Source organism: Brachyistius frenatus, unplaced genomic scaffold (assembly GCF_029030835.1).
Source record: "Brachyistius frenatus isolate BFR_SWC_R1_liver_20210118 unplaced genomic scaffold, ASM2903083v1 Contig_134, whole genome shotgun sequence".
In the NCBI taxonomy this organism is placed as follows: Eukaryota; Metazoa; Chordata; class Actinopteri; family Embiotocidae; genus Brachyistius; species Brachyistius frenatus.
In genome coordinates this window covers 391,423-404,035 of record NW_027210733.1, presented here as the reverse complement: position 1 = coordinate 404,035, position 12,613 = coordinate 391,423, and the positions used below count along the sequence as shown (strand labels likewise).

Here is a 12,613-nt window from a genome sequence, read left to right as displayed (position 1 = left end):
AAAGTCATATATTGAAGAAGTAAGCCCCTTTCAGTTCATTTTTCTTTTTCTTTTTTCCAGCCAAGTCCTGACACCGTTCTCAATGTGTGTGAACAGTCATCACTCTGGTGATAAATCATACAAAACGACACCAAAAACACCCAGTATGAAAAACTGAAATGGAAACCAGCTCTCAAAAGAAGGTCTGTGCGAAAATGAAGAATGCTTGTCAGGACTGCTTGTAGATTACAGATTTAATTTCCCTGGCTCAGCCCAAAATCTGTTCACAGTGTCTTCCACCTTAAGGAATATTTGATGAGGACCTCCAGTGACCCAGATGTTATGAACCGACTGCTGCGGCTGTCTTTCGAGACCACATCTGTGATTAAAAGGTTTCTTTGTCTGCTGACAAAACCTTTCACGGTTGCTCTCCCATCGCACACAAGGACAGGCGACAGACAACAGAGCTCCCTGTGACAAGTTTCCTCCCAGGCAGCAGTACTGATAGACTACTGAAAAATTGAGTGCCGTGCAGAGGCTGATATGGGCAGGAAAATGAAAAGCACCCATTCTCACGGAGGCCACGGGTGTCGTTTTATTCATTGTTTATTTTGAGGTTCAATTCACTCTGGCTGAACCTCCGGACTGCAAATGTGTATGTGTAGTCATAAATGGGATCACTTTGTCACATCTGGTATTCAGATGTGAATCACTTCTTAGCAGTAATGCATGGGTGACAACTCTCAGCTCTCTGAAATATGCATATCATGTAAGTTTTGATCCAACATGAAATGCCACCCCTCCCCTCACTTGGATGTGAAAGAACTTACAAGCAACACAATCTCGTACTGTATAATGCAAATCATTAGCCCACATAATTCTGCTTTCAGTTTGTTTGTGGGGTGTTAAGTGAATTAATCACAGCAAATTATTCTTTCTAGTGTCAGAGTTTCACTTGTCTCCACCATTTTAAAGCTCCCCATTTCCAACCTCTTCAGGGAATGGCTGAGCATGTTCAATTAAAGACCAAGTCATTAAATATGTAGTCACCTTCGCACTGCTTCGTAGTGTGCTACTTTGGATTGGCCTGGTGTTTCACAGTACACAAATCAAAGTGCAACTGCTGTAATTTCCCAGGTTCTTTAAGAATATTCACTGAAACAAGTGAAAATAATTTGGCCTGTGGATATTTGCTTACATATGAAGGCTAATTAGTACATAACAGTCATGACCAGATCAACAACAACCAAAACAAAAAGAACAAACATGAGCCTACGCTAGAATTATGACACCACAGTGAAGAAGGTTCAATTCACTGCTCCGTCTTTCAAACATGGTACAAAATAAACACCCAATAAAGGTACAGCACAGCGTGAAATGTACAAGCCACCTCCAGCAAATGTGAGAAAATCACCATGACTTTACAACACGTTTTCTATCCTGTGGCCATTGGTTTCAAACATTAAGTTTTGTGTACAGGGTACAATTTCATTACAACCGCAAAGGCTTCATTGTAGTTTTAACGTCAACCAGTCACAGTAGTGGAATGTAACTAAGTACTTTTACCAAAATACTGAATGTTGAACCACCAATCCTTTAACTTTTAGAGAAGAATATAGTAGTTTGTACTCCACTATCTACCTGTTTATCTACTCATGAATTAACTGTTGTTGTTCACAGGATTTTTTTTTAAGTTATGACAAGTTATGTGTCTTGATAGAGAAAAAAGTAGAAGCAGAAATAACACTGATAGTATCTAAAAGTGTTCAAACATCAACTAACACCTAATGAGTGAAATAATAATTTAACATAATACAATTAAAGCTTCGTACATGCCATAGAGACATTCTAGAGATAGCAATCCTTTAGATAAGTGTTTGAAGTAAAATATTTAACCATTATGTCCTAAAGTTCTAGTGGATGTACAGTGCATATTTTCACATCACGACTTAAGGTCTTCCTTGATGGGAACTTGTGAAGAATCTGGTACACATTGTTGCAAGCAGAGTTTGTTTTTCAAACTGCAGATGTGAAGTGGAAGATGTACTCCTTTGTGTGCCTGCCTATCGGGGTTTTTTCCAGGACGCCTTGAGTTTTCTGGTATCAGTGGAGTTTGAAGGTGTGAGGTGATTTTTCCGTGGGACTACTCAGCGACAGTGTAGACAACTAATGGATGCCATTTGAGTCCAGTTCCTGAGGCGTCGAGGAAAAAAGAACTCTTCCACATTACCATCTGTGAAAATACATGGGATGTCCTTTTTTTTTTTTTGTACTTTCTCCTCTGTAACTTTTCTGTTGTCTTTCAGAATAGCTGCATGACTGGAGTGCATCGCCGTCATAAAATTACACCTCAAATTTTTCTTCTCATCCACACCATTTCTATGCAAGAAGTAAGCTGAAGTTTCAGTGTACATTAAATAATTGTACATTTAATTATATTGCTGCACATCATGCTTCTGAATACCAATATTAATTGTTTGGAATATGTAATTTCTCAGCGAGGCTGCTACGAATGCCTTCGGGCCTTTCTGATCTAATGAGGTGGTGGATCACAGAACGGGCAGATAATCAGTGGCATAAATTAACAAAGTTATTTGAATTAATCAGGTGATACATTTGTGTGAAAATTTAAACAACACAATGCTCATGTTTCATTTGGATGTGTGTCCCAAGAGCCAGTGGAAACTGATTACTATTAATGAACTCATCAACCAAATATGCTCAACTATTTAGAGCATCCTCACTAAAACTCATCAATATCTCCAGATTTTGATGGCATTAATTCCATGTAATATTTCCATAATTGGCTAAGTCTGCCTTTCATCTGGCAAAGAAAACGTGCATTGATATAGATAAACCCAAGTTTAAACCTAATTAAGGTCATTAGTAATAATTAATGATCACAAATACAAGATTGAGGACCAAATACTGTGGCTTAATGTGTGAGAACAAAGAAAATGTGAATCACTTAATTTGTTAAGTACCCCCGAGATGAGAGCAATTTGTTAAAAATGTCTTCGTTGCCGCTAATTATTCAAATATTCTTGGTCAAAAGGTGGGTACTCCACTCTATAAATATGTTTTAAAAAGGTTAATTTGCAAAATGAGAGACTAACATGGATGTTTATGAGTGTAATCTACAAACAAGGACTAGCAAAGTGTACTTTGCACTGCTGATCTGAATACTGAGGAGTCAGAGTTACCAGTTATACAACACCTTGTGACTTTCAACCAAAGGATGAGATCTCACTTGCAACATGATGGAAATATTAATAGTCTCTATGTCACTCTGTTTTTTTTTTTAAATAATAAATGTTAGCAGCAGCTTTATGATGCTTTAAGAGGGCAAATTGTGTTTTTAAGCCCATTTTCCTGAGGCAATGATTAAATTAATTATGTATATTTTCTTTTTTATATATTATATGCAGACATTTTATACAAACATATGGATAACAAAACCTACAACCAACAATATTTCTTGTTTGTTGTCTCATGCTGTTTTTTTCTCTCTCTGCTCTCCCTTCACTCGAGATGGCAGCCCACCTCCAAGCCTGGTTCTGTCAGAGGTTTTCTTCCTGTCAAAAGGGAGTTTTTACTTCCACCTTTTGTCCACGTGGTAATTGTGGGGTTCCTCTCCATAAGTAAGTTTTGCTGTAAATACCTTTTTATCTTAGATGGCTTTTGTTGTGATTTGGCACCATTACATAGAATTGAATTGAATTAAATCATTAAAACAAGCTTATGACCCTAATAAATACTATATATAATACCCACAAACTCACCAATGTGTTTGGTTGGATATATTGCCTGTGAGTTTGGTAGAGAAACTTTCAACTGAAAGTTATGTTATTTGACATCGGACCATAGCTGGATTAAAAGATTACCTCATGCTACTTTTGTCTCTTCCAAAGCATTAATGGCTGCCTGTGCATCAGCTTTGGTGAAGGCTTTAACAGACTATTGGTTTGAACATTTATAAATGCAGGATTGCTGCCCTCTGTCTCTTTTACTGCCCGCTGCCAATCACAAAAAAAATAGAGCAAAGAATCTTCGTCTTTACAAAAGACAGGTAAAGAAAATGAATTGTCTTACATTTGCCTAAAAAAAAAATTGACTTTTATAATGCTAATCACTAACCTGTGTGCTACAAATGAATACCAACACTGTAAAGACAGATTATGATAAATGGTGTTATGCAGTGCTTGGAAACTCTATACAAGCTATATGCATTTAAAAAAAAAAACTTTTTTTGTATCATCTCTGTTTTTGTGTGATACCAGTTGAGGAGTATGGAGTAATTTAACAGCATTCAAACATTGAGCCAAAAACCTTTGCAAACTGAAAGATTTTCCAGTCATAGTTTAATGTGTGTGTTTCTGGAACACAGCGTGGAGCCGAGATGAGACGGAGTGGGAGGTGTCTGTAATGCGTCTTTTATTTCGGTTTTCCTTTCCAAAAAATTGTGTCTTCTGTCAGTCATAACCCATTCAAGCTAAGAGATAAACTCTAGAGACATGGTGCCATTGACTGGGGTGTGCGAAACAAAAAAAAATGTATACCTCTTTCATGATCTGATATATGAATTTGGCATGTTCATGTGCTTCTGTTTTTTTGTCTTGCGTTGCTGAACACTTGCTTGTTGGTTTGCCCTTGACTATTGAGATGTTGACAATAAATGAAAAGTGTGTGGGAAGCAGTTTAAGCATGGGATTGCTTGCAGAGATTTTTTTGTTGTTGTTGTCAAAAAAGTGAGGCTTCTGGATTTGAAAGTGATTTTTCTAATCCAGAAACAACGGTTGGTGAAGTAATCCTAAATATTTAATGAACAATCCCTATCCTCATAGAAACTCTAAAAGAAATCACAAAAACAAATTGTTAGTACATACTTGGATGGTCCTCAGACAAAACTAGGTAAATCACAGGCTGTCTATCACGTTCCTTGAACATGTTGTTACTTTCTCCCTTTGGCTTGTCTTTGCTTGTGAAAACACTAAATGGAAACTAGCCTCAGTGGTTAATCCCATGTGGCATAAATGCAACTTTAAAATGTCATGGTAAAGTCGCTTTTGAGCTCCATCTGTAATACAGCACAGCACTCTAGTGGCCACCAGGGTAATAATTGTCTATGTGTGTGTGTGTGTGTGTGTGTGTGTGTGTGTGTGTGTGTGTGTGTGTGTGTGTGTGTGTGTGTGTGTGTGTGTGTGTGTGTGTGTGTGTGTGTGTGTGTGTGTGTGTGTGTACTTGTAAGGTTGTCCTTGTGAAGACCAGTGTGAGTTACAGAGGTTTGTCATTTGGGTCGGTCACCAAATTGGGACAAATGTTCAAAGGGCTGTTTGAGCGTCAAAGAGTTAAAGTTTCTTCCGTCTGACTGCAGGTACAAACTGCCAACATGTAGGACAAATAGACTTTAAACCTCATTTGTCCAAGCTGCCATAACTCAAAGTGATTTCCATGCTGTATTTCTTGCCTGTGCGACTTTTATGTTGTGTTTATAGTCTTTTTATTGTTGTTTGCCAGATGATTGTGTCATTACTACTGACTGTCTTAAGAATGGGATAGTATTGATAGCCTTGATTCTTTAAGGCTTGGTTTTAGGGTTCAGGTTACAATTAAGTTTGGGTTGGGGAAAGGGTTGGGTAGGCATGTAGTTGTCATGATTAACACGTGAGGGAATGCACAAAGTCAACAAGTGTCCTCACAAAGACAGATATACAAACATGTGAGTGTGAGAGTTTGTGACTTTTGAATACAGTAAGGTATGAAAGCATCCTTTTTGGCAACCATCTTTTCAGAATTTACAAAGCAGGTGTGAGAAAACGATTTGTCTGATATTACTGTTGACTGGCTATTATTGAAAAAGTGTAAAGAGGGGGAATGTTTAGCCTATGTGAATTGTATTCAGTCCTGAGTACTGAAGAGATTTGAATAGACAAACATATGCAGCAAATTTGGATGTGAAAATGAAATGCAGAATGGCAGCGGGCAGCAACTGCTTCATTCAGCAAATACAATATTTTCATGTGGGATGACATTTTGACTCAGTGAGACTGTGAGACAGACAGAGGCAGAGAAAACGCTTGACTAGTCATATAGACAGAGGGATGAGATGTGTTTGTAAAGCTGAGAACCCTTAAGCACCATCAACTCTTTTCAGAAATGTGACACAGTCAAACTTTCCTTTTCTCTTTGTTTCGGCAAAGCTCAACTTTTGGGATGCAGCTTGTGTTTTGAGTAGTTTTATTGCCCAAAGAAAGATCATGAAACAATACCTCTCAAGTATGTCTTTCAAGACACAGTTTAAAAGTGCATCTGGTTCCTAAATTTAACACGACCAAGTGCCATCCAAAGTACAAATCTGTTCACACAACCAGCAACTAAAATACACTCCTGCCTTCATTTGATTTATAATTCAGAGGTTCTGATGTCAAGGCTCTTTAATGCATGTATGTTTCCTGCAGCCACAACACTATTGTTAACGCATGTGATGATTTGGAAAAAGGCTGAAGCAAAATAGAAGAAAAAAAGAATATAAAACCTCTTCCTAACCAATGCTATCTTCACAGGAATCACATTATAATGAACTAAGCTATTCCCCATTTTCCCTGGAAACAGCAAGCACCCTTGAACCCCTGCAACCACCAATATAGCCATTAGTGCCAGTCTATTGTAATTCATTATGCAAAGCAAGGCCTTAGTAATTCAAAATGAAATATTACATGGGCTGAGTAATTTGAGACTAAAACTCATTTCAAAGCCTCTGTGGTATTTTCTATCATAAAAAAAATCCTCCTTATGAACAGAAACCTGGTGTGAGCGATTTTTCTCAGTCCTGAGTAGTTGCTAATATTTGAAAATTGGGAGGTGTTGAAACAAAATCAGTGACGTGGTAAAAACACAGTGTGCAAGATCATGGAAACAGCTCCACTGTCTTTTTATTGAATAGTTAATCAAAATTGTGGATATAATTAAATAGATTCAATATTCAAGTCTGTCACATACTTACAGAAATTCTGGTCTGTACCATCAAAGACAGAGACAGACCAAAGCAACAATAACAGTTACAAACAGTAAAAATATTACTGTAAAAATAAGCTATGGATGCTAACATCAATATAGTTGATATAAATTGAATCTTTATGAATACAATGCAGCTGATTTAAAAGTTGTTCTTTGTGTTTTAGCTGGAGTAAAAAGTGTCAAGTGGGACGTGCTGCTGTCTGTCATTGTGATATGTCTCAGGTTAATGCAAAACAATATATTGGTTACTGGTTCACGTAAACATATCCTTCTACCTTGTCTTTTTTTCAACAAATCTGAAAGCTCACCTTTAAAACACAAGCATATAAAGTATAACCTTGGAGAAAAGAAAATACATGAAAGGATTTCTCACAGAGAACAAACTAAACCAAAATACCGTGTGTGAGTTTGAACAAAGGTATCCCCAAGATATCAGACAGATGTCACACGGGGAGAAGATAGTTTGAAGCCACTTTATTAGCAATGAATAGGGGGATATCTTTATTTTATCTGCCTGAACTTTAGCACTTACATTATTAATTCCAGTATTAAAGTAGAACTATCAGTTTTGAACAAGAGCACGTGCCTGTATTGCCTCATATGTGGGCTTTCAAAGCTTTCAAAGACCTCCCCATTCCAATTTAACTCCTGCTGGAACTGTGCTGACACACAGCATTGGATTTATCTCTCATACAAGTTCAACAGACTGGCCCAACTGATTCCATACATTACTGCCAATATTATATATTGATATTTGCATTACAATTTAGTTTAGATCAGAATGATCAGTCAAGGACACAGATGGTCAGCCAGGGAGTATAGGGTTCGGTCCAACCAATTTCATACCCACAGCTGCCTACTCAGAGTGCATAACAATTCCGCTGAGCCCGTTCTATTTGACATTGTGTGTGTCATGTTCATAGGGATGGCTCCTTTCAAATCAGCCTGATGCAGCACTCGCAGACTTCAGTGAAGTCTCACATCCACCTGAAAAAAAAAAAGTCATGCCAGCACTTTTGGTGACAGTGAAAATACTTCAACTGCCCGCCTCTCTTGTGGCTGTAAAAGCAAATGTGACTGCAGTGGTTGGCCAATCTATAGCTAAATATGGAAAGGACCGACTAAATTGTCCTTGCATGGCCTATATATGATATTAGAATACAATTCAAATGTCAAGGCCATACGTGTGTGCTTAAAATTTAAATAGACAAGTTATTTTTAGATCCATTTCTGTCTGTCACTAAGAAGATCCTCACACCATCTGACTATCTATTGTTTTCATCTCATATCATTGTGCCCTAGATGTTTACAACCCCTCTGATTTGTAAACAAAGGGTTTGTTCAGCTAGCAGTGTAAAGTACCAATTTTAATCAAATCCACTGCAAAGTAAATGAATAAATAAATGATAATAAAAAGCATAACTTTATCTTCTCTTTTAAAGCTCCACTGACAGTTAATTAAAAAACACCCTGCCTCTGTGGTTTCTTGCTTTGGACGAGCTGTTTCTGTTACCTAACATTGATTGAAATGTATCAGGCCAGAGGACCAGCTTAATTTAACCCCAAACAAATTCACTCTATGAAAAATCATCCTCACTTCATAATTTCCAGGAAAATGACTATGCAGATTAAGTGTAATTATGCACGGTGAACAATGCTGGAACCGTGAATTCGATTTATGAGGAAAACAGAGAAAAACTCAGTCTATTCGCCAAGTCTGTAGCCAAACACCGACAAAAATAAAAAAAATAAAAAGTAAACTAAACTTCACTTTGCTAAAGTATTTCTATGGTGAGTCTGCAAGGATTTCATTTTTTGTAAGGGGTTAAAGGTTAAAATTATCGAATTATTAAAAGGTACATATCTTTCATAAAAGATGCTGTTTTTCTAAACCAAACTTTTGCACTAGACCTCCATGATAACTTTTATTGTGAGTCACATTTATCCTCTTCTCCAGCTTGTTTTGTAGAACTTTTAAAATAGAGCAATATTAGCATAATATTTTTTAGAATTTTGAGGGCCATTAAGTATCACATGGACAAAACACATTTCGTCACAATTAGCCTATTTATTGAATTTTAGAAAGTAGCCTTAATAAAAAAATATCCAGTCTCTTGACTTTCTAAAAGGTTTATCCAACAATTTTCTTATTAGACATTCTCAGTCGTAGAATTTATTTTTTATTAAAGCTTATTTCTAATGTCCTTGCAGCAGCTGGAGTGTATAAATGATGTAAATAAGTTAACATTTTACTTTACGAATCAATAAATATGCTACTTATTGCATTGTTGTTTAACATATGGAAATATCTACTGACAACAACAAACAGTCAGAACCACAAAGAACCTTCATGGGAGCTTTAACAAAATGATCTGAATTAGTATCAAGTGTCTTTTTCAAACAGGTCGACACGAAAAAATAAAAGTCCAAAACGTCTCGTATCAAACACAGACGCCAGAAACTGGGCAGGAAATTGGGAAGACGTCCATCTGACGTCATCACGCAAAAGCGAGGCACGTCCGTTTCGGTTTGTTTTCCTGGCGGTGGCCGAGTGACAGAGCACTGCTGAAGTTGCTGGAAGTGCAGGGAATTCCTTACAGAGTAGAATTTAAACCTTGGATAGAGGAAGACACAGGGTGAGGACTTTTTTTTTTTTTTTTACACCGACCCGAAAAGAGGAGTTTATTGTTATTTGAACTTGAGTTTACAGCCGGACCTCGCAGTAGCTCTGTCGCTAACGTTAGCCTGTGAGCACGCAGCATCAGTTCTGCAGAGCTTCTCTTTCACAACCCTGCTAAAAAAATAAATAAAATAAAAATTACACATGCAATCGATCTTAAAATCTCTCTGCAGGTGGTGGCATGTGGACTTTTAGTGAGGTCGCAGTTCTCGAGTACGTCTAGCGTTTGTGTTCACTCCTTAGCCGCTAACAAGTGTGCTTCACAGAGTCTGACGTTCCCATTTATAGCTTGTAATTTGATCCGTGACGTCAGTTGTATTGTTTTGTCCCAAACAACAGTCCTAAACGTAAAGATATTCAGGTTATAATACAAGCAGACTCACAAAAGCAGCAGGTCTTCATATCTGACAACCTGGAATGAAGAAAGCCTTATCAGAGCAGATTTTATGGTTTTTTTTTTAAATGTTGATAAGAAAAGAGAGTTTCTACATGTAGAAATGAAGCATGAGAATCAGTAGCCTACCAAATAACTGAAACAATAGATGAACCAATCACTTTCTACACAATATTAATGTCACTACTACCTGAAGAAATGCCTTTTTTATGTTGCCATTATTTCAACCATGGTTTGCCCAACTATAATAACACTTATAACCCAAGTGTTGTTGTTTTTTTACAGCACCTAAAGCACTATAGCTGAATTATAAGCTTTGTTTTTCCAGTGTTTGGTGATTATTATATTCCCAGCAGTCAGTGCATGTTTAAATACATACTGTAATGATAATAGTCCCAAATTATGTGAAAATACAAGAGTTTTCACTAAATAACTGCCCACGACGAGTCCCACCTAAGCCCTCCAGAAACCGAGGGAAACACCTGCAATCACAAGTCAACTAATATCTCCTATCATCTCTTTCCAATGATGCAACATTTTCTGTGTTGTTGTTTTTTTTCTCTTTCTAGGAACACCAAAATGTCTGAGTCCATCATCAAATCGAAACAAGTGCAGAAAGAAGTCAATGGAATTTCAACAGAAGTCGTCTGTACAGAGTTCAGTAATTACATATTCATAGTTCTCAGTCAGTACGGCAAAATCGGGACATTGGTGTCTGTCTCACCTGACTCCAGATCTAATGATATCAGCACCCCAGCCTTCTCCACTAAAGTACTGCTGGGCAAAGATGAGGTACGGTGAATGAAATTGCTCAGATAAATATTGTATCAGTGTGATATAGACTTGTTCACATGATGTCAGACATACTTGTTGCAGCGCAGGGGAAAACTCATTTCATGCCGTTAAAGGGCAAATGAGATTGCTTCTGAACTGCTCTGGCGAATTGTGGAGAAATAAGTTGTGTGCAGGCTTGGAGTTCAGTGGTCTGTTAAAGTTTACACAGAGAAAACTATTTCCTCTCTGCATGGGCATTTCATTTTCTAACAGGCTTACATTGCAGGGGATGTATAATCAATAGTGAAATGGACTATTACAAAGTTTGCTTACAAAGTTGACGAGCCTTTTTTGTCTGTTGTTTAAAAAGACTCGTAAAGTGAATATTGTTTTATTAGAAGAAGGGAGGGTGGCAGTAAAGAGGCATCATCACACATCGTCTATATCTCTGTCATTTTCTAGTTCACAGGATTACACTGCAGCCAGAAAACATTCCACAACCACATCAGTGGTTTAATTCAAATTGAATCAGGTCAAATTGAGAGATGTGCAAATGTTGCTTACACTTTAGGAGAACTTTAAAAAAAAACAAATTAGCTTTGTCATGTGTGTGGAATGAACCAATAATGCTGCTTTGAAAAAGCAGATCACATTATTTACTTCGTATGGCTGGCAACGGCACATAATTTGATTGAAAAAGTATTTTTCTCTGGCAACAATTGTAAAGTGACATGATTCTTGTAAAAACCTACAGTGTTTAAAAACATGATTAAAATCATTTGCCCTCAGCTTTTTGCAAAAGCACTTCTGTTTGTTAACATAAAATAAGATTATTGATGTGCAGTAAGGCTTCACAGCCCAGCTATCGCAAAATGATTGTTTATTCATTAATTGTCTTCTAATGTTTACATGTTACATGCAGCATTTTTGTATGTGATAATCTAATACCTTTTTTGTGTTTCCATTTCCAGCCACTGACACACGTCTGTGCCAAAAACCTGGCAATGTTCGTGTCACAAGAAGCTGGCAACAGGCCTGTGTTACTGGGACTGGCACTGAAGGATTCTTCCATAGACGCAATAAAAAAATTTAAAGAGATCATCAAAAGCTGTAAAGTCTGGTAGGAAGCCAGACAAATGGCCATGAAGCCTAAAGACTATAAGTAAAATAAAAGTCCTCTGGATGCCCTCCATGTCACACTTTTTCCACTCCCATCTTTTCAAACTGAAAGTTTTCCCTGAAACTAATCTGGTATAGAAAAGAAAACGAAATGGGCTTCTGCTCCAAGAATCTAAAATAATTTCCTCTGACAGACTACAGTGTCTTTTGTTTGTAAAGGAGGATTTTCAGCAAGTCATTGTGCTCAAAACTTGTAGTTTGCAGAATGATTTCTTGTTTCATCATTTTATGAAATATGTATTGACCTTACTTTGTTTTGTTTTTATTATTTTATAATGTTCAATGTTTTTGTACCTAAATATGAATTAAACACATTCACACTTGTTTCATGTGAAGAATTTAGAAATAAAAATATTAAACTCCATCATGAACAGGTCATTTGTGAAATGTGTTTTCTTTCCTTTCACAAATGCAGCTGAAACATTTCGTCCCCAGTGAAGGGTAGTCTTGGTTTAGCCCTGGATAAACTTTATCACAAATATTTCCATCAAACTAAAAAAAAATGGGCTCTCTACTGTCAAACTTGCTAAGGGTTTTGCTTTATTTATCAAAACTCTGTTACACAAGTTACAATAGAGTTGAGCAGTCAT

The 12,613-nt window shown here is 37.0% G+C and overlaps 2 protein-coding genes across 3 annotated transcripts in view; one reads left to right on the top strand and one right to left on the bottom strand.

The window, feature by feature from the left end:
• The window catches only part of ttyh3a (tweety family member 3a), a 282,548-nt gene that overhangs the window by 220,593 nt on the left and 49,342 nt on the right, over positions 1-12,613 (bottom strand). The gene's annotated exons all lie outside the window — the stretch shown is intronic.
• On the top strand, positions 9,509-12,394 carry psmg3 (proteasome (prosome, macropain) assembly chaperone 3). The gene is made up of 3 exons (XM_069714719.1): positions 9,509-9,632; positions 10,640-10,862; positions 11,816-12,394. The coding sequence occupies exons 2-3, from the start codon at positions 10,650-10,652 to the stop codon at positions 11,966-11,968; spliced, it is 366 nt and encodes a 121-aa protein (XP_069570820.1). The 5' UTR covers positions 9,509-9,632; positions 10,640-10,649; the 3' UTR covers positions 11,969-12,394.

Bases quoted from the DNA above. Each gene is read 5' to 3' on its own strand.
- psmg3 (XM_069714719.1), top strand. From the start codon at position 10,650: ATGTCTGAGTCCATCATCAAATCGAAACAAGTGCAGAAAGAAGTCAAT. The intron at 10,863-11,815 runs GTACGGTGAATG...TTCCATTTCCAG, and splicing joins TACTGCTGGGCAAAGATGAG to CCACTGACACACGTCTGTGC.